Source organism: Chionomys nivalis, chromosome 18, assembly GCF_950005125.1.
Source record: "Chionomys nivalis chromosome 18, mChiNiv1.1, whole genome shotgun sequence".
In the NCBI taxonomy this organism is placed as follows: domain Eukaryota; kingdom Metazoa; phylum Chordata; class Mammalia; order Rodentia; family Cricetidae; genus Chionomys; species Chionomys nivalis.
In genome coordinates this window covers 28,716,606-28,738,994 of record NC_080103.1, presented here as the reverse complement: position 1 = coordinate 28,738,994, position 22,389 = coordinate 28,716,606, and the positions used below count along the sequence as shown (strand labels likewise).

Here is a 22,389-nt window from a genome sequence, read left to right as displayed (position 1 = left end):
CTATCTGGATCTATAGTAACATTTCTACAAGTCAATTACATATGTGCATGAGACAGACTTTAGTTTTTGTTCCCATGGTAACAGCTACTTTCCTCAGAAACTCTCTGCATGGCTGGGCAGACTGGGAAGAACTCAGGCTGGGTAAACAGGACTCTCCTCAAATGCCCAGTTCTGTTATTGACTTTGGGTTTGGACATGTTAACACACCTCTTTGTCTTTTTTCACCAGCAAAATACCGAGAATCCAACCACCCTGAAGGGCTATTGTAGGAGTCAGGGATATTGTGTACAGTTCCTGGCACACACACGCTTAAAATAATGAATGCAATGACTATTGAGGCAACCAATGACTGACACCATTGGTTCTGAGATGATTGATCTCTGGTAAACTCTGGCTCCCGTGCAGCCAGCTGTGTGACTTCACTGGCCCTTCTGACCTGCGCCTCACAGTAGCCCCTTATCTAGTGTCAGGGAGCCATGCTGCCTGGCATTTTACCTGCCATACAGTTACAGAGCAGGCTATGGTTTGGGTTTGTGTTCAAGGCTTGTGCTCAGCAGGGTGTGGTACTGAATGCCTGTAATTCCAGCGCTCTGAAGACCGAGGTAGGAGAGTAGAGTTTATGAGGACAGCCTGGGCTATGTAGTGATTTTGAGGTCAGTCTGGACCACATAATGAGATCCCATCTTAAAAAAAAAGAAAGCAAACATACATAAAAATAAAAAATAAAATAAAAGGTGTGATGTGGGATTCCCCTCTGTATGCTGTGAATACCACTGGTTAATAAAGAAGCTGCTTTCGGTGAATGGCTTAACAGAATATAGCCAGGCTGGAAAAGATATTTAGAGAGAGTAGGTGGAATCAGGGAGACACCTAGACAGACCTCTGCTGGAGTCCGCTGGGGATGCACAGACTAATAAAGATGAGTTAGTTTAGGATACAGGAGCTAGCTAGAAATATGCTTAAGCTATTGGTCAAACAGTATTGCAAATAATATCATTTCTGAGTGATTATTTGGGGTCTGGACAGCTGGGAACGAACGAGTGGCCTCCACAAAAAAAAGTGGTTCCAATTAGCTGGTGTTAGGATGTAGTGGAGACCCTGAGTTGGAGTCTACTGGGTTACCACTGGTGTGTCACCAAGCTACACTACACAGAGAGCAAGCCTCCTCCCCGCACACTCTGCCATGATGTGCTACACTAGCACACGCCTAGAGCGTGGGGCCAATCGCTCAGCATCCAAAATCTATAAAACTGGAGCCAAATTAATCATCTTCTATATTAGATGGTTTCTCTCAGGCATTTTGCTGCAGTTATGGCAAGCTGACTAACACCCAGATGGAAAAGACATGACAAATCTCCTTGTGCAGTGCAGCATCTGGTAGACTAACACACCGATGGAAAAGACATGACAAATCTCCAGATGCAGAGCATCTGACAGAATTTTGTAAACAAACCCAAGCCTGTTCCATTTTCAGCCTCTTCTCTTTGCTAACCCGAGAGCAGGAACTGAACGTGGTGGTTGTGAGCCACCACCCTGGGTGCTGGGAGCAGACCCTGCATCCTCTGGAAGAGCAGCAGATGCCCTAACGGCTGGCCTATCTCTCCTGTCCCCTCCCAAGTGCTTTTGTGCCATGGTTGCTTTACTAAAGCAACCACGCTCATTAATTCCACCTTGAACCATTTCTCCCCCAGAGATTTATAGATGTATACTTTCAATGTAATTTCAAACTTCAGTTTTAAGACTTACATTGTTTTCCATTGCTAGACGACGAACAGCAGGTGTCGCTAGTGTTTTCTGGCCTTTTATCTCTTGGTGAGTGTGTTCTTCGTGGGACACAGCGGGAGTTTCAACAACATCTTCTTCCGAATCTGGAAGCAAGATGGGAATAACCTCAGCCAAAAGCATCTCTTCAAAGAACTCAGTGGCGGGGACGGCTGGGCAGTGAGGTCAGTAAAGTGCTTGTTGGGCCTAAGGCCTTGAGTTCAGATCCTCAGCACGCATGTAAATGTCAGACATTGCAGTGTATGTCTGTAACCCCAGCACTGTCGGGGAAGAGGGTAGAGGCAAACATCCTGGAGCGCATTGCCCAGTAAGCAGAACTGAATGGATGAGCTCCTGGGTCAGCGAGAGACACAGTCACTCAGAATAAAGTGGAAAGTGAGGAAGACATATGATATCAACCTTTGGCCTCCACATGCACGCTCAGGTACACACATGAGTAAGTATATACAACACACACACACACACACACACACACACACACACACACACTAGTGATCTATAACTAAAAGTCTGGGCCACTTCGGATGGGAAAACAGGGCTCAAGGGATACTGTTTAGGGGTAGACATTCTGACAAATAAAGTCTTACTGTACAGGTTTTTGCTGTGGTATTGATCCAAAGATAATCAGGTATCACAGAAAATCCTTCCAGTTTTCCTAATTTTCTGTTCTAAATCCCCAAAACAGGTTCTGTTAGTTAGAATTATCCTGTTTTTGACACAGAGTTTCTCTATAGCCTAGGAGAGCTTCAAACTCACTATGTAGCCCAAGCTGGCTTCAAATTCACAATCCTCCTGCTTCCTCTACACAAGTTCTGATATTATAGTGTGTGCACCATGCCCGGCAAGGGCTACTTTATTGGGATTCAGCAACCAAAGGACAGCAGTGACGAGTGTAGCAGAACACATTTACCCTTTAAGGCTTCCGTTTCAATGTCGATCAGTGGCTTCCCCACGTAAGCGATGTCGTCTAGATTGTAATAGAGCCTCTTAATGACGCCATCGTAGCGGCTGGTGATGGTGACAGAGGCCTTGTCACTCTGAACTTCACAGATGCTGTCAAACTGAGACACGGTATCTCCTTCTTTTACATACCTGGGAGAAAGAGACAAGGACACGTTCACATGAATAGTCATGATTACAAGTCGTCCTTGCATGCTCATGTAAACACCACACTGTCACATTAAAAGCCACCTAGCCCAGCATTGATGCCGAGATGGCACACAAAGGAATGTTTTAGAAAAGATGAGTTTCTTTGACACACCCCTAACAAATGTTAAAATTAAGAACCCAAACTAAAACCTGTACCTTCAGGTTTAATTACATTCAGGTTTTCTGCTTGATCCACTTTTTTTTTTTTGAGAAAATAAGTTCTAAAATTTTACATTTATGTAGTTTTCCTCTTGTTATATAATAATACATAATGAGCATCCCTAATTAGAAAACACAAAATCTAAAGCTTTTTTCTGTCCAACAATGAGGCTCAAAACCCTGGATTCTGGATGCTCAAATGATGAAGCCTAAGCAAGTGTTCTATAAACTATGATGCAAAATCGGAAGTAGTTTTGGTAGCAGACATATCAGATAAAAGATATTCAGCCTGTATTAGCTGTGTATCAGACTTAAGGGATGAGCAGTGTTTAGACATAAACAATGACGACGATGACATCTTCAATGAACCCGCTGTGATTTGAACTTGCCCAGTGCCATCTTCTGCCTAGCACAGCTGTCGCCTAAGAAACAAAGAACTAAATAATGTTCCAAAATTGAAGGAAGTATGGGAAAACGGTGTCCTGTCAGGTAGAAAACAGTAATAAAATGGCAGAAATAGACACATAACAAAGCACACCAAATTTTGCGGTTCAAGACTGACTAAAATAAAAATTTACTAGAAGGGTTGAGTGGCATTTGGGTAAAAGGAAGAACCAAGGAATCTGAGGATCAGCTAATTTTTTTTCCAGTCTGAGGAATAAAAAGGAAACATGGACAGAGCTTAGAGAGTCTGAGACAATGTCATAAAGCATACAAACATTCATGCTGTGTCTCAACAGGAAAGGAAGAGAAGTGGTCAGAAATGAGCCGGGTGGTGGTGGAGGCATGCGACTTTAGTCCCAGCACTTGGGAGGCAGAGGCAGGCAGATCTCTGTGAGTTTGAGAACAGCTTGGTGTACAAAACGAGTTCCAGGACAGCCAGGACTGTTACACTGAGAAACCCTGTCTCGAAAAAACAAAAAAATGTTGAGCATGGTAGCATAAACTTGTGATCCCAGCACACAGACGGCTAAGTCAGAAGGATCATAAATTTGAGGTCAGCTTGAGATACCTGGTGAGACCCTGTCTGAAATACTGGCCTAAATGCTAAGCTGACATTGCTAGAAGAAGACATGGCAGCGCCCCACATGACAGAGGTGCGGGAAAGGACTCTAAACTAGACTCCATTTGCCCAAGAATCAAGGCCAACAACTGACAAGTGGGACTTAGAACTTAAAAGCTCTCCACAGCCAGAGAAACAACCGCCTGAGTGAAGAGGAAGCCCATAGAATGGGGGAGAATCATTGTCAGCTATAGATCTGACACAAGATTAATACTGCAATTAAATAAAGAACTCAAAAGCAAAGGGTCAAAAGGACCCATTAAATGGGACGGGGGAGGGCTGGGACCTAAATAGAGAGTTCTTAAAAGAAAAAAAAGAATTTAAAAGAAAAAAAAGCTAAGAAAGGTCTCAAAAAATGTTCACTGTCCCCAACAATTAGGAAAATTCAAAGCAAAACTTTGTGAATTCATCTTACCCAAGTCAGAATGGCAAAAATCAACAAAACAATTACCAAGGAATGCTGGAGGGAGTGTGGGGGACAGGGGCCCCTCATTCACTGTGGGTGGGATTGAAAACTGGTTCAGCCACTTTGGAAATCTCAAATCTGTGGAGAATGTTCAATTTACCCTACAACGCAGACATATTCCTTGGCATATGCCCAAAGAAGCCAACATCCTACTTCACAGACACTTGCTCAGCATGTTCATGGCTGATCGCTGCTCCACTCACATAGCTCGGAAATGGAAATAACTCACATGTCCTTCATCTGATGAGAGGATAAGGAAAATGTGCTACATGTACACTATGGAATACTATTCAGCTGTAAAGCAAGGTGAAATCATGAACTTCGCAGGTAAATGGATGGAAACAGCAAATATTATATTGATTAAGGTAAACCAGACACAGAAAGACAAGCATCATATGTTCTCTTTGGTCTGAGGTTCCAAGTCCCAAATCTTTGGATATAAGTACATATCATGGAGTAACTACACCATCAGAGTGAAAAAAAGGACCATTGCTAGGGTGGGAGAGTTGGGGAGCAAAAAAAAATCAGGGACAGAGGGGAATAGCAGGGTACAAGTGATCTGATAAGAAAAACTGAAAAAATTGGGGACACTAATTAGGGAAGTGTGAGGGAGATAAATACAAAAGAGAGAGAGAGGATGGTAAAATAAAAATAAGGGTGTCTGAAAAGGCCTCAAGGAATTATACTATTAACTACCCACCTTAAAACAAACACAACTCCCAAAATCTATACTACCCACAAGTCTGTGTATAAATACTTTAAATGACATGTCCCCATTTGGGCTGATAATGCTCCCTCCAGGCCAAAGACCACCTAACAAAGGCCCAACGCCCAGCATGAGAAGCCCTCTTTAAGTTGTTGGGCACAGCTGTCCAAGAAACTCCTGGCCATTACAGATTATTGTTACTGCCCCTGCTTGTCCCCGAGAGGTGGACGGTAAGTTCCTATTGCTGAAGACATGGTGCCCCTCAGCTGGGGCTGACCTGAATGCCTCCTCCCTGAGGAGTAGCTTTCATGGGTCCAGAAAGTCATGTAAGCTTCCAAAGGAGGGAGGTAACCAAAGTCCTACCCACCTATAACACCTATGAACTGCACAGGACCAGCATGGCATGATAACCCTAAGTGTCGGTAGTGGCATACATGCCTCACGGTAACCGACAGCTCTGTAATCAGACTTAAGGCTCACTCAACAAGACGGGAATCACAGCTCATACTGGAAACCTAGACAACTAGTCAGGGTAGTAAGTTATGGATCTTGAAGGACAACCTATAACCACCACTTTACTAAACCATCAGGATCCCTAGCTACATTCTAAACATTTGCCTTTATATGCACAGGTAATTTAGTCCTCACCCCCATCAAGAAAACTTCTCAGAGACCATCATAGAAAACCACAAGCAATCAAAATGCAGAGTTGTGGAGCACAGTCCCAATGGATACATCTACAAAATACTCCCAAACCTAAGTGTAGTAGCATATTATTTGTTTTTTTTTGTTTGTTTTTTTTTTTTTTTTTTTGGTTTTTTTTTTTTTTTTGGTTTTTTGAGACAGGGTTTCTCTGTGGTTTTGGAGCCTGTCCTGGAACTAGCTCTTGTAGACCAGGCTGGTCTCGAACTCACAGAGATCCGCCTGCCTCTGCCTCCCAAGTGCTGGGATTAAAGGCGTGCGCCACCACCGCCCGGCGTAGCATATTATTTGTATTTTGATAAATAAATCTTGTCTGAAGACCAGGAGCAATGGTGACACACACCTTTAATCCTGGGATTTGGGAGACAGTCAGATGGTCTCTGTGAGTTCAAGACCACCCTGGGCTACACTAGATCAATGCAGAAACAAATCCAGGTGGTGGTGGTGGTGGCTCACACCTTTAATCCCATCACTAGAGGGAATAAAATATTGAAGGAGAGAGAGGCTTAGTCTGCAGTTGCCCAGCCTTGGTAGAGGTAAAAGAGGAAAAGAGGGCGGAAAGATTGTAAAGTCAGAGGATCAGGGAATTTGCTATAAGACTGTGTCTCCTCAACCCCACACAAAGAACTACAGGCAACTAAGGAATGCTGAGAGAAGGAGAAACAGTCTTCCCCAGGAGGGCCACATCAATTGGCTACCCAGTGCCAAATGACCAGCATACAAGTAACATCTTACAGACTGAGCAGGTTATATTTACACATTTGTAAATATATATGTATGTGTGAATATCCATATGCACATGTGTGTGCAACACAATTAAGGAAAAAAAGAAGCCATGAATTTCAAAGAGAACAAGGGATCTATGAAGAGTTTGGAGGGAGGAAAGGAAAGGGGGAAATATAATTATATTATAATCTTAGAAACTGTAAGAAATAATATAAAAAATAAATACTGGCTCAAAGATTGATATACAAATACAAGAAGTTAAACTGATCCCAAAGATAAACTCAAAGGCGGTAACAGCCACACACATCAAAATAAAATAATTAAAAGAATCGTGAAGGCAGGGTGGCAGCCACTCATCTTTACAAGGTGATCCCATCACTCAAGAGACAGAGGCAGGAGGATTACAAATTCAAGACCAGCCTAGGCAAACTATCAAGACAACCCCCATCTCAAAAATAAAAACTAAAAAACCAAACTATTAAATTTGGAATGAGGGGGATAGAGTCTCTCTGTGTAGTGCAGGCTTACCTCAAACTTGAGATCCTCCAGCCTCAATGTAGCTGAGAAAACAAGGCCTGGTCTTAAGATTCTCATTAGGAAAAAAACAATTTCCTCTTCTAACAGCCTTAACCCCCTTCCTATGCACGTGAATCTACAAAATTAATAAGATAGAAATTAAGAAGTTAGGGCTGGAGAAATGGCTCAGTGGTTAAGAATGTTGGCTGCTCTTCCAGAGGACCTGAGTTCAATTCCCAGCAACCACATGGTGGCTCACAGCCATCTATAATGAGATCTGGTGCCTTCTTTTGGCCTGCAGACATACATGGAGGCAGAATGTTGTATAAATAATGAATAAATAAATCTTTAAAAAAAAGAAATAAAAAAAAAGACCAAGAGATTAAGAAGTTAATTTTTTTTTCTAAAAGAAAACTTGGTCTTGAAGCAAAGCATCAATAAGTCAAAATGTACGCAGTTCTTCGGAAAGGTAAGGCATTTCCTACCTGTTACATTTTAATTGTGGTAACAGCCACGGTGAGTTGGGAGAGCCACAACTGTTACCTGATTCTACACCATAAGAGACAGCAGCTTAGAAGAGAACAGGTGCATCACGAATTTCTAAACCAGGCTCTCCTGAGTCCATGGCTCACCTCACAATCACACAGTGCCAGGAAAGACAATGTTAAGGAAAGCTGGTTCCTAAAATCCTCTGCTTACAAAGCAAAGAATGCTAAGTAGAGGACATGACATTCACTGGCCTCGGTCCAGTTCTTTAAAGACTGTGTGAGCCAAGCAGAGTGGAACATAACCCCAGCACTGAGGACACAGAAGGCAGAGGCAGAAGGATGGCAAGTTTGAGGCTAGCTTGGTTATAGAACAAAACCTTATCTTGAGGGGGAAAAATAAAGAACTTTGGTGGGGGAGAAATCTCTTTATTCAATGTAACTGCTACTTCTAAAAACCTTAAAACTTAGTTCAGTGCCAAGAGGTAATGTTTTTCCAAAAGATTAAAGACACAAAAGGATGGAGAATGTCAAAGGCAATAAAGGATTTCTTCCTTTTGTTCCAAGCAACTATATGTGTATCTATACTATTTTATACTATATAATTTTAAAGTTTTTGTGTTAATTGGAGGGAGGCATGTAAGTATGTAAGTACAAGGCATATAAGTATGAGACAGAGGTGGTGCGGGAGAGTTGTCTGTGGTCTGTCAATCATGTTGTAGATGAACGTTGATTGGCCAGGCGGGAAGTGTGGGTGGGAGGACCAGACAGGAGGTGGGAATGATGTAGTGGGGGGGGAGGAGTTCTGGGAGTGGGGAGGTTGATTCCTCCCACTCCTGCGCGGACCACCGAAGCAGCAGGATGTGATCTGCTCCACTGAGGAAGGTACTGAGCCTCATGGCTGTCGTGGATCAGAAAAATGTGTTGGTCAAGATGTGAGAGTTAGCCAGTGAGAGGCTAGAGCTGGTGGGCCAATCAGCTTGTAATTTATGGAGACCTATGTGTGATTTTCTTTGGGGTTAAACAAATGTGTGGTACTGGGCGGGACAAAAACCCCAATGGCAGGCAGGTTCCCCCCCCCCCCCCCCCCGTTCATGTTACACAGAGGCACAGGATCCCCCTACAGGTGAAGTCACTGGCAGTTGTGAGCTGCCAAATATAGGTGCCAGGAGTTGAACTCAGGACTGCTGGATGAACAGAGCATGCTCTTAACCACTGAATCATCTCTCCAGTCCTAATTGTTTTAGGGCTTCAGATTTTTTGATTTATGCCTTTCAGGTAAAGTATCTTATAAGTCCACAAGCAAAGAATGTCAGGTAACATGAACCAAGCCTGCTTCCTGAAAACCATGTTCAATATGGTAGAGAGCTAGGTGGCAGGATTGTTTTAAGATTTTAGGAAGGAAATTGTGAGTTCATACATTAGATTATTCCAAATTCATGTGGGCTGGGTGTGATTGAGAGGTGCCCAGTTTGCAGGGTCATTGCACTGGCTTTGATTATTGCTCTGCCCTGGTTTTATATCAACTTATCATCTCTTAGAAAGTAATCTCTTTTGTAGTTGAAACAAAGATTAGACAGTTAAAGGATTTTTTTTTTTAAAAAAGAGAAAGAAACGGACTGGAGAGATGGCTCAGTCATTAAGAGTATTGAATTCAATTCCTGGCACCCACATGGTGGCTTACAACCATCTGTAACTCCAGTTCCACAAGATTCTATACCCTCTTCTGGCCTCTGAGAGCACAAGGCACGAACATGACACACAGGTATACACACAGGCAAAACACACACACAATAAAGTAACAATCATTAATAAATCACATCAAAGAAAGAGACTTGAGGAATAACTTCTGCTATCAGCAGATCAGCAAAGAAGTTTCCCAATTTGAGTCTTATTTTTTTGCATATTCAATTAATTTTACATTGACTTAAAATTACTTTGAGACTAACTTACCATTCTTTAATAGTTACTTCTCGAATCCCTTCTCCAATGTCAGAGAGTTTGAACTGAACAACCTGCCCCTGTAGCACTTCAAAAATAAATGGGAAATGATCTCATTAAATATGTATCATCAATAGCTACTTTTATTTCTAAAATTAGAATATGTTCTCAAGTAGAGGCAGAAATTGTTCCATATTATAGACAACCAAACCAAACCAAACCAAACCAAAACAACAACAACAACAACAACAACAAAACTAAAAGCCCAGCATTTTATAATTTTAAAAAGCATAACCACTAAAGTGTTAAAGAATTACTCCAAGACACAGGTCTACTGCCATAGAACTCATGTTTTCCAGCTTCCCAAATAATGCTCTTTGATAGGGTTACAATGTCTCTCCTATGAAGCTCCTGACCAATTGAAACAATACTGATGTACAAAACAGGCCTGCATGGGCTGGAGATGTGGCTCAGAGGTTAAGAGCACTGGCTGCTCTTCCAGAGGTCCTGAGTTCAATTCCCAGCAACCACATGGTGGCTCACAACCATCTGTAATGAGATCTGTCGCCCTCTTCTGGCGTACAGGCATACATGGAGGCAGAAAAGTTGCATACATAATAAATAAATAAATTAATTAATTAATTAATTAAAGAAAAGGCCTGCTCTCAACAAGATCTCTCGCTCCAATAACCGTCCTCGATACTTATGACTACAACCAGGCCAGTGCTTATCTAGTAGTCTTGGAAATTTTTAATTTTCTCCTGCCATCTTTTTAGGTTTTGCTTGTTTGTTATTGTTTGTTCTTTTGAGACAGGGCCTCACTGTGTAGCTCTGGCTGTCTTGGAACTCACGCTGTAGACCAGGCTGGATCCACCTACCTCGGCCTCCTGAGTATTAGGATTACAGGCATGCACCATCATGCCTAAACATTTCTAATATGTTCAGATTATGTTCTGCCAAATTATCCAAGATTTTTCTTTCCTCTCTCCATTAAGCAGAGTAAAAGAAACTTAAAAAGATGCTGAGTGACAGAGACAGTAGGTGCTGAAACATACACCCTACTGATAGATCCCTAGGGCACACAGGTGTCCCAGTGATAGGTCCCTTGCACACAGGTCGTCACACTTCCTGAAAAATGCTCATAGCAGTGCGAATGAATACTATGGTTACTCTCATTTTCCAGATAATGAAACAGATGAGCAACTTTCTCAGTGTTGCACAGCTAATAATATATAAACACGAAGCCAGGTGGCAGTGGGGTGTGTTTTTAACCCCAGCACTCAGGAGGAAGAGGCAGGCGGATCTTTGTGAGTTAAAGGCTAGCCTGGTCTACAGAGGAGTTCCAGGATAGCCACGCTACACAGAGAAACCCTGCCTCAAAACAAACAAACAAACAAACACCACGTGGCCTGCAGTTGATAAACCTAAAGTTCAGGAGAAAAGTTTAGAGGATGAAGCCGAAGCAGGGAGTTGCTGTTCCTCCTGCCTCTACTTTCTCTGTGAAGCAACAGTGATCAGGGTGGAAATCCTGGCTTGAGCAGAGTGAGCAAGGTGGAAGAAGGCTTGGCTCCATGTATGAACTCCTGGGTTTTATCCCCAGCACCACACACACACACACACACAAACATACACACACACTGCAGATATATACACACATCATGTACATACATACATTCTCTCTCTCTCTCTCTCACACACACACACACACTGCAGATATATACACACATCACATATATATACACATTCTCTCTCTCTCTCTCTCTCTCTCTCTCTCACACACACACACACACATGCACACTCCACCTATACAATTACCAAAATAAATTACATATTGTATATGTGATGCTAGGAATAAAAAACACATATGGTGTATATATGTGTACATATGTGTATATCTGTACAAACAGATACAAATCGTTTTAAAAGCAGGTGAATGTAAAGTTTACATTGTCTGAGACTATTGAGGATGGCAATATAAAAGCATGGAAAATCAGTCAGAATCTGCCTAGAATTTCCCAGCTTTCCATTGCCAGGGCCCCTGTATCCTCCAAAAACTTAAGTATATAATGAAGTCTAGGGTTCTTAATAGGCCAGCAGGAAGAAAACGCTCTAATGCCCTTGCCAAATCTAATACTTGAGGCCTCTAGTTATCTACAGAGGCTGGGCAGATAGGAGAAAGGTAAGTAGATAAAAGCCAGGGAACTCTCTCTAAGCAGGGCAGTCAGGGTGATTACACCATGCCGTCATAACAACGGATTAAGTTTCACCTCACAAACAGAGTGACTGTGCACCAGGATATAAAGATGCTTCTATTAAGTCAGCAGTTCACCTGAACTGATCAGGTCACATCAGTGCCAATGACTGCACCTAGAAAATCAGAGCATAAAGAACGGATGACTGGGTAATAACCCAGTCCCAACAGTACAAGGCACCAGCATTTAGGGAAACTATGAGTGGAGAGGGAAAGAAAAGAGGGAACGGAGAGAGGTGGGGAGAGCCATGCTAGAAACACAGGATTAATCTTTTTACTTTGTTAAGTCTTCAATTACTAAGAAAAAGAGTCGATTATTCGACATGCTATTTGGGGAGTATACTCACCAGCTGCAGTTCTCAGGGAGTGATGAGGTTGACTATATTTGAGCAAAGGATAACCGAAGGAACACACGCATTTTGGCTTCAAAACATGTACGTTATTACATGTTTGAAAATAGCGAACACAAACCTATCGAAGAGAAAACAAATCCTCAGGCTGGGAGTAAAACCTCATTGGTAGAGTGTGTGTCCCATACGTAGAAAGTCGTGGGTTCACACGCACACTCCCAAAAGAAAAGTATAAACACACTGAAATTCATTCAGTTCTGTTGTAGGCTGACACTCATATCGATAATGAATTAGATAGTCAAATTCAGAATACTCAGCAGCAGGAACCATGAAACTGATAAAACTGATTATTTTCCAAATTGCTGCTGTCCCATTAATCAAAAGAACTCAAACTCAATCATAGAGAAAACATGGACTTAAAAGTCACACCCACTGAGACACATACAGTTATTTTTATGTTTAAAACACTGTCCCGATTCCCTACACTTCAGGGAGTAGATAGGCTTAAGCTGTTGGAATTCCTGGAATAATGCGGCGAAGGAAACCTGGGGCTGCAGAGGGAGCTCAGCCGCACAGCACTCAGCTAGCAGGCATACTGCCCTGAGTTCATCCTAGGACTGAAGAAACAAATAATAACAAAAAGCTCCACAGTGCAAACAAGACCAATGAAAAACAAATATTATGTCCAAAAGTTCTGTTTTTCCTCTCAGTAGTGGGGGCTGAACCCATGGCTTCTTGGCACACTTTACCTCTAAGCAGCCCAGATAGCTTGCTTTCTTTCTTTTAAAAAGATATTCCCTTTTACTTTATGTGTATAGTATGTTACTATGTGAGGCCTGTTGCCCAGAGAAGCCAAAAGAGGGAGTTGAAGCCTCTGGAGTTACAAACAGTTGTGAGCTGCCCTGTGGGTGCTGGGAACTGAAACCCAGTTGTCTGAAAGAGCAGCCGGTGCTCCAACCGCAGAACTGTTCTCCAGCTCTCCTGCTGGTTTTCTTATTACTAATTGATAGATAACTCTGTTAACTATTTGCATAATGCCTTAGTATGATTCAAGACATGATAAGTACACTCAACTTGATATATCAAAACCTAAATGTCCTTAACTTAAAATTTATTCTTAACGTTAACTTTTCAATGTTATCAATACCCAATAACTACCTTACCTTTTAAACAACAATAATTTCTAGCCTTTGTTTTTGAGAATATTGGTATGTATTTAAAACTTCCATTTATATAGAAGTAACTTTTGCTTGGAGAACATCACATTAGTTTTGTACATTGGTTATCTGTGGTCTGGCAGCAGGTCTCCCTATGCTACACACATTAGTCTTGAACACGGGGCTCAAGTGATCTTCCTGCCTCAGCCTCCCACAGGCAGCTTCCCATTCCCACTTGATAACTCACTTTTATAATACCTATATTTAAATCGTTATTTTATTATACGTGTGTATGTCTATGGTGAGTGTGTAACATGAGTGCACAGAAGTGGATGTCAGAGGACACGGGTTCCAGTGATCAAATTCAGGTCAAGAACTAACCATTAAAATGTATGGAGTGCTTTCTCGCTATGTACCAGGTACTTGAAGATTTCATATCCAGTGCTTTCTCTCCAGCTCACACTGTCACCCTCACAGGAGGTGAAGTGATCCAAGGTCAGATTACAATTAAAGCTTTGAAGAAAAGTGTCAAAGTCTAGGCTCTTCCTACCACGTCGTGTTGCTAGAGAAAGAACCCTTTCTTTCCAAGCTATAATCTAGGAGAAACAATTCTTTCTTTCTCCCAAGCAGGGTCATGTATGCTTTTATTATTTGTAAGAAGAAATTAAGTGCTCCCCCCCACTCAGAAAAAGACAAAAGAGAAGTGTGTGTGTGTGTGTGGGGGAGGGGGTTAGCTTGACCTTGGGAAGGTTTAACTTGGGTTTTGCACAGCAAGTATGAATAATAAAGAGAAGGACACTTCTAAGGCACAGGAAGTGATGTAAGCACAGAAAGTGCAGCAAGATTTGGCTTGATCAGATTTGGAGAGGAAAGCAGTGACTAGCAGAATGGTTGCTGGGATCTGGGAATGTCAGGAAGGGGTGGGAATTCATGTTTTGGGGGTGAGGTCCCAGTACAGACAGGACTAACGAACAGTCTACCTAGCTCATATGATAGGTTATTATGGGTAAGGTCTGGAAAGGAAGGCCAAGGTGGGCTAACACATGAAAGGTGGGCTCCTGCAGCTGACCAACAGGACTGAGAAAAGGCAACGGAGTTGCAATGGGCATTATGTGATTATCAGCCATTGCATGGCTTTGAAGAGAAAGAGGGGAGAGATTAAAAATTAGCGGAAGTGAAGAGATTAAAAGCCAATAGAAAGGAGAAAAAAATGATTTTTCAAACCTGAGAAGGCATTCTCCCTCCCCCCATGAAATCATACTAGTTAAGAACGGGAAGGTAGGGATTATTTTTCCTACTAACAGTGCAAAGTGGTAGAAAGAGACTGACCTTTGGGGCCCTACTGAGAGTGACAGTACCAACTATCTTCTTTTTTTTTTTTTTTTTTTTTTTTTGAGATACTACATAGCCCCGGGAGGCTGGAACTCCCTGTGCAGACCAGGCTGTCCTCACTTACAGCTCTGGGACTAAAAGCATGCGCTGCCATGCCCAGAAAAGCCTCAGATTTTAAAGGACAAACTGGCGGAGGTTTCTGTTTGAGGCACCAATGTTATGATTCCTAGAGAAGCAGGAACCGGACACAGCAAGACCACAAGCCTGTGAATAATTCATCACAGGCGCTAAGCTCTCCTCCCTTACAAACTTTTGCAGAAGAAAAAAAAAAAAACTTCTTTTACTGAGTCATGAACAATACCTAAAAGACACAATTCCACTGACATTATTTGGCCTAACGTGCCTGAGGTAATTCCAGTTTATACCTAGTGATTCAGCATATCAATAATTTAATGTCTACAACTAGAAAAAAAAAGAAGGGACGCCAAAAATTTTAGCTGATTAATATAATAAAGAAGTAAAAAAAAATAGTTCACATTACGTAGTATTTTGAGCAGGAAGACAAATACCATTGAGAAATGTACCACAGGGCCTGTGAGGTGGCTCAGGGAGTCAAGGCTCTTGCTCCCAACCGTGAGGACTTGATTTCAATCCCCAAGACCCAAATAGTAGAATGAGAAACCAGACTCCTGCAAGCTGTCCTCTGATTTCCACATGTATTTCATGACGCTTGTGTTCCCCACCACACACACAACAAATAAATAACGATTTTAAATTCTGTAGAGTTGACTAAACTAGGAAGCAAATGTAGGACTCCTAGCCAAGCAGGAAATCCGACACAAAACCCCTTGTTTGATGATTAATTTATCACAGGTACTAAGCCCTCCCCCTTTAAAAATGTTTGTATAAGATAAAAAAGCAAAAGCAAGCACTGAGAGTGGTGGCACACACCTTTAATCCAAGCACTGAAGAGACAGAGGCAGGTGAGTCTCTGTGAGTTCGAGGCTAGCCTGGTCTACAAATAAAGAGTTCCATGACAGCTAGGGCTGTTACACAGAGAAACTCTGCTTTGAAAAACAAACAAACAAAACAAAACTTCTTTTACTGAGTCATTCGATGCTCTCAGAGTATGCAGAGTACTAGGAATGTATAGAGAAGGAAACACATGCAATTCCTGCCACATGCAAAGCCTAGTGGTGGAGTTTGAATGTAATTGCCCCCATAATCTCATAGTGACTGAAGGGTGAACTTCAGTTGCTGTGTGGCTGTTGGAGTGGGAATGGCCTTGTTGGAGGAGGAAGTGTGTCACTGTGGGGGTGGGCTTTGAGGTTTCCTATGCTCAGGATACTGCCCAGGGAGTCAGTCCATTTCCTGTTGCCTGCAAGATGTAGGACTCTTAGCTGTTCCTGCAGCACCACATCTGCCTACCTGCCACCATGCTCCCCATCATGAGGAAAATGGACTGAACTGTAAGCGAGCCGGCTCAATTAAATGTTTCCTCTATAAGAGCAGCCGTGGTCTTGGTGTCTCTTCGCAGCAATTGGAATTCTAACTAAGACACTGGTAGAATGAAAGTGGAGCACACAGGCCATTAACACAGCTCTGGCAGGGTGTGCTAAGGGAGCCTCTGGAGAGAGTTAGCCTGAAGTAAAACTGCAGATTGAGTAGGAGTAACCCACAGGATGAGAAGTGTTGCAGATGAGGCAAGAGTCTTCGAGACAGAGGAAATACATGAGCAAAGGTCTGGAATCAGGAGAGCACACTGTGTGCTCAGAGGGTTGTTTAACAGAATTCTCATGAAGTTGAGTGTGATCAAGCCAAATCTAGCTGCTCCTGCTCATGCAGCCCTGCTAAGCAAATTCTTGCTGCACTTTCTGTGCTTGCATCACTTCCTGTGCCTTAGAAGTGTCCTTCTGCTCTTTATTAATCATACTTGCTGTGCAAAACCAAAGTTAAACCTTCCCCAAGATGGGCACGGTCAGAGTTGGGGCTGGAATGAGCAAGGTGTGTTTGTGTGTAAAATAGTTACTTTTACTCTAATCTTATTTCATTGATGTCCAGAAAAATGGTAGAATGGAAAAAATTATTTTCAAGAAAATGGGCTGGGCGTTAGTGGTGCATGCCTTTAATTCCAGCATTCGAGAGGCAGAGGCAGAAGAATCTCAGTGAGTTCAAGGCCAGCCTGGTCTATAGAGCAAGTTCCAAGACAGTCTCCAAAAAGCTACAAAGAAACCCTGTCTCCAAACTCCCTTCCCCCCGCCCCCCCAAAAAAAAGAAAAAGAAAAAAAAAAGAGAAAGTGGATGGTACAGCAATCATCATGTTAAGTGACACAGACTCTCTTTACAAAGGCAGATACAGAATGTCTCATAAGCCCGGTGGTGGTGGCATTTGGGAGGCTGAGGCAGACAGATGTCTGAGTTCAAGGTCAGCATGATCTACAGAGTTCTAGGAGGTCAGAGAAACCCTGTCTTCAAAAGCCAAAAAAAACCAAACTGGGGGGTATGAAAGTAGAAGAGAAACAAGGGCATGGAAAGAGAAATCAAAAGAGAATGGATAAGAGGAGAATAAAGTGTAGAATGAACAGGTTTTTAATAAAGAATGAGGCTTGAGAGGTTGGAGAAGCCAGATCATAAATTTCCTAGGTCATGTGGCTTATGGGCATCTTTAAAAAAAGAGTTGTTTTAAGCAAGAACATGGCATGATATAATGCGTCCCTTACTTTATAAGGTCATCATGGTCAGCCTATGAGAAATGAATCACAAAAGGGACAGATCAGAGGCCAGAGGCCAGTTAGGAAAGACTAAGACACCTGCAATTAAGAATGAAGCAGTGAAGAGTGGCTAGATTGCTTCAGAGTTAGAATCAAGAGAAACAGGTTTGAGGGTTCTATTCCGGAGCCCGGTGGCTGCATCCCTGAGGCACTGTGGCAAACTGTGAGATGGCTGAAGGCTAGCTTTCCAGGCTCCCTGGTGCTAGCAGTAGCCTTGTAGTGTTCTTGCTGGTTAGATCAGCCTGGTGGGATTCCTTCCTCCTTCCAGCCTTAACTACTGAGGGAGTTGTTGCAGCTTCTTATGGCCAGATGGGAAAGGTCGGAATGAACTGATGGAACATCAGCCCTGATAACGACTGTCACGTATGTCATCTGCCATTTGTATGCATAGATGATGTCCTGTTCATCCAGTGGATTTGTATTACTTGTGATTGAAAAACACCTCATATTGTTCAATTGGAAATCTCTTGGACAGCAGAATAGCTGAGCCTTTCGTAGACTCATTTGGAAGACGAGGGAACATCAGGAAACCATTAGCACAGCCAGCAAATATATCCAAAGGAGTGGGAGAGACGATGCAGGAAGCAGGGAAGGTGCAGAGGGCCAAGCCAGCGCATTTAGAAAGGAAGCAGTCACACACCACTATGAGAACTCTATCATTTGGTGATTTAGTCTATGTGGGCACCTTCTGTTTACACAAACCAAATGGCTTAGCTTATTACCCACCTAAGCTATATACCAGTTCTTATGCTACAAACCTGTATAGCATGTTACTGTACTAAACACTGCAGGCAACTGTAACACCATTGTGTCTGCATATTTACACACATCAAAACATGGGAAAGGTCACAGGTAGTGTTCAGATCTGCCATATTATGGGACCACTGTTGACTGAAAAGTTTTTGTGCAGTACATGACTTTAAAACAGTATTTAGAAGCTGGAGAAAGAGAACAGTGGAACTAAGCAGCAAAAGATTTAAGAAGAATAAATAATACTGGGAAGCTGGTGTCTGAGAAGCCAAGGATGGAGAGCTCTCAAAAGAAGCGCCGCCAGAAATGCCTAGTAAGGTGCTGTGACAAGGGGCCTGTTCGCTGGCTACCTCCTCCTCCCCCTTCACACTGTCCTCACTCAGTGCCCCCCAGGAATTCCTCTCTGAACCCCACTCCCCCACAGGTGTCACCCCCATGCCACAGTAGCTCTAGGCACTTGTTCCATAATAGCACTTCCCTGATGTAGTCTAAAGCCATGGCTTTCTGTCTTTCCCGGCCTCCCTCTCGCCTCTTCTCCTCCACTAGATTACAATCTCAGGAGGAAAGGGATGGTGTCTGTGTTATATTTATATCCCCAGTGCCCAGTACACACAGACAGCAGGCTGGGAAAAGGTTTTGTGGTATCAGGAGGCCATCACTGCAGGAATATCTAGGGAAATGGGAAAGGTCGGTATCCAATACGTTATACAATTAGGAAGAAACGGGATACTTAATGGGATACATCCACCGTTATTGCTAAAAGCTTGTGCGTGAGGGGGAACTGAAGGCAAACGCAGGTGGTAAATTGATAAAAAGTTGGGATGGCATGTAGTGTGGACCTGGGAGAGAAGTAGAACTCCAAGTGAATCTCAAGCTAGAGGGCAAAGTTTTCCTTTTCTCTTCTCTTCTTCCCCACTGAAAATTGCCTGAGGTCAGGTTAACAGTGCCTACATCTGACAAGGGTTGGGTACACAATAAATCCCGAAAGACTGTAGCTCTGGGTCTGCAGCGCCTGTGACAATGCCTGGCATCAAGATGCTCAAGCAAAGTAAGCAGGTGAAAGGCAGGGTTGTGGGCACCGCTGGGAGGAACGCTAATCGCCACAGGAGCGCGCCCAGGTAAGAGCAGAGTTTGTTCCCAGCCTCGCTAGTGCGCCACTTTCGCTACCCTTCTGTTTGCATGCATCTTTCCATCACTTACTCACAGGACGCGTGGCACTCGAAGAAGAAAGCAACGCACCACTTCAGGTGACAAATCACTGCTAAACCACTTCTTTTTAACCTCACACCCGCTCGATCCTGCTTACCAGTCTGACAGCGTTCCGGCCCCAGGTCCCCAGCACGCGCGTTGCAGCCATCTTACTCCGGAAATAGCCACCGGCCGCCCAGCTGGGAGAGACGCCTCCTCCAAGAGACCAATCCCGAGACGCGAGACGCACCCCCTTGAGCGGCCAATAGGAGCGAAGAAACGAGCCTCCCACCCAGCAGCCAACCGGGGCGCGAGGCGGGGCCGGTGGCAGCCTCAAGGCTGTGCTGAAGAGTATTAGCGGGAGAGGTAGAAGTGGGGGAGGAGGGGAGCTCAAACGGCCAGGTACTGCTGTGCAAGTACACACGCACCAACAATCACCTTTTTAGTTCAGATAATGGAGAGAAATCACGTTTAGGGACTACAGAGATGGCTCTTGGAGAGAAGCCGAGTTCAGTCTCTAGCACCCACATCAGGTGGCTCACAACAGCCAGGGGATCCGATGCCCTCTTATTGTGGTCACCAGCATAGCAATATACAAGCTTATTATTATTGTAAGAGTTATTAGGGCCAGAGCTGATGCCCTGGAAACCCTAACGGGCGAGGCTCAGCCACACATCTGCAATAAACCATTCTAAGAGACTAAGAGAGGAGGTGGGGAGGGGACGGGGAGAGAAAAGGAGGGAAGGAGGGAGAGAGATAGTCAGTGTAGTCACATTTGGATGAGATAAGGAAGGAGAAAATCTAATGACCCTTGTGGTTGGTTGAATGAATATGGCCCCCAAAAGGAGTGGCACTATCAGGAGGTGTGGCCTTGTTGCAAGTGTGTCAATGTAGGGGTGGGCTTTGGGTTCTTCTATGCTCACGCTACTTTCAGTGTCACAGCCCATTTCCTGTTGCCTTTTGATCAAGATGGAGCCAGCACCACATCTACCTGCATGCCACCATGTTCCCTGCCATGATGATCATAGACTGAACCTCTAAACTAAAGCTGCTACCTCAATTAAATATTTTGCTATATCAGAGCTGCTGTGGTCATGGTGTCTCTTCACAGCAATAGAAATCCTAACCAAGGCACCCCCCAAGTTCATCTTTGTGGTTTAGGTTTGAAGTAGAAGGCTGGAAGTGTGTATAGCTAAGCAGTCCCACCAAAGTATGGTTCTGCCCATCACCGATGCAACATGGTCTCAGATTTAGTCTCTCCTGCAGGATGGTCTGATGAATCGTCAGAACTGTGTAAAATCTCTTCCCTGCAGACAAATTCTCTCTGTGGCTGGCTTTAGCCTCCTTTTTCCAGCATGAGATTCCCAGGAGAATCTCAGTTCCAAATGTCTCTGTAGACTTTACTTATTCCTGTAAGGTCGGTTACAATGTTATCTATAGTTTCTTGGCTAGTTTCTTTTTTTTATCAAGTCAATTACATCTTTGAGTGTTTACTTCTCTCTCTCTCTCTTTTTTTTAAAGTTTATTTATTACGTATACAGTGTTCTGCCTGCATGTTTGCCTGCAGGCCAAAAGAGGGCATGGGATCTCATTACAGATGGTTGCGAGCCACCATGTGTGTGCTGGGAATTGAACTCAGATCCTCTGGAAGAACAGCCAGTGCTCTTAACCTCTGAGCCATCTCTCCAGCCCTCTTGGCTAGTTTCTATACCATACTTCTATCTTGTTCAATTCCTTCTACCACCAAAGGAAACTAGAATGGTGCAAACAGATTAGAGCCAAGAATTCATAGCAGGAGTTTGAAATTAGAAAGCACAAGCGAGGGCGGAGACACAGCTCTTTGGTAGAGTGCTTATTTGGCACGCATGAAACCTCCGCATCAGTCCCTAGTACTGTGACAGGTAAATAAAAAGCTTTCTTCAGAGGAGGTTATGTTTCTGCAATAGGAATCTACTATCTAAGATAATCAAGGTACCACAGGGGCTGAAGAGATGGCTGCTTTTCCATAGGACCCAGGTCAGATCCTCAGCACTCACTTGGTGACTCACAATCTTCTGTAACTCCAGTCCTGGGGAATTTGATGCCCTCTTCAGGCCTCTGTGGGCACCAGGCATTCATGTGGTGCACAGATAAATATGTAGGCAATACACCCATACACACAACAAGGTGATTAAAAAGATTTTTAAAAAGTACAACATTTATATTCTGTTCCCAAAGCCACAGTCTTGCCTCGACTTCTCATTATTTTTTGCCTGTAAAAGTACATCACTGTCATCTCTTCCTTTGGGTGCTCAGGCCTCTAGTTAGTGGTCTTCATACTGATAAGGGGCTTATGCCTCTCCCTCTGGTTAGCAGACTATGAGACAATGAAGTTTTTCTAAGAGTCTCACACTTTGGGACAAAGGAAAGGCTGGGGTCACATGCTGGCAGGGACAGGGTGGGATGGGGAGGAAGCTTGTTTCTCAGGGAGAGATTTAACAATTCTGAAATCGGCTAGACCACCTTGCAGGAGGCACTGAGTCAATGACGGGTCAGTTTTGGCCTTGGCCACACCTTGACCAGAATTACTTAACTTATTCATTTCTATTGCTCTCTACTTAAACCTAGACCTGGTCTATTTTTTCCTCTTCCCAATGGAACCATATTTAATAAATCTCCGTTTTCTGCTCTTCATTATTACTTTTTTTTGGGGGGGGGGATTAGCTACTAAGAAGGGATGGCTGAACCTTTCTTTGTTAGGGTTGCTGGAGCACGGGCTCTGATGATAAACAAGTTAAGTAACCATGCAACCATAGTTAATAGTCCAAATCTCAACTAGGAGTACTGCCCTGATTAGTATCTTGGAGCATGTTCTAGATTGGTTTAAGTATTCTATGTGTTTCCAGAACATCGAGT

General features: G+C 43.3%; 1 protein-coding gene across 1 annotated transcript in view; it reads right to left on the bottom strand.

Annotated features, from left to right (window-relative positions):
* Dbt (dihydrolipoamide branched chain transacylase E2) overlaps positions 1-19,667 on the bottom strand; it is a 34,835-nt gene extending 15,168 nt beyond the window's left edge. Inside the window, exons 1-5 of the mRNA XM_057793523.1 lie at positions 19,613-19,667; positions 12,294-12,417; positions 9,708-9,783; positions 2,693-2,874; positions 1,747-1,868 (exon numbers count right to left, since the gene is read on the bottom strand). Of these exons, the coding sequence (XP_057649506.1) occupies positions 1,747-1,868; positions 2,693-2,874; positions 9,708-9,783; positions 12,294-12,417; positions 19,613-19,663 (555 nt within the window). The 5' untranslated portion in view covers positions 19,664-19,667. The remainder of the gene's footprint in view (positions 1-1,746; positions 1,869-2,692; positions 2,875-9,707; positions 9,784-12,293; positions 12,418-19,612) is intronic.
* Between the last annotated feature and the right edge of the window lie 2,722 nt (positions 19,668-22,389).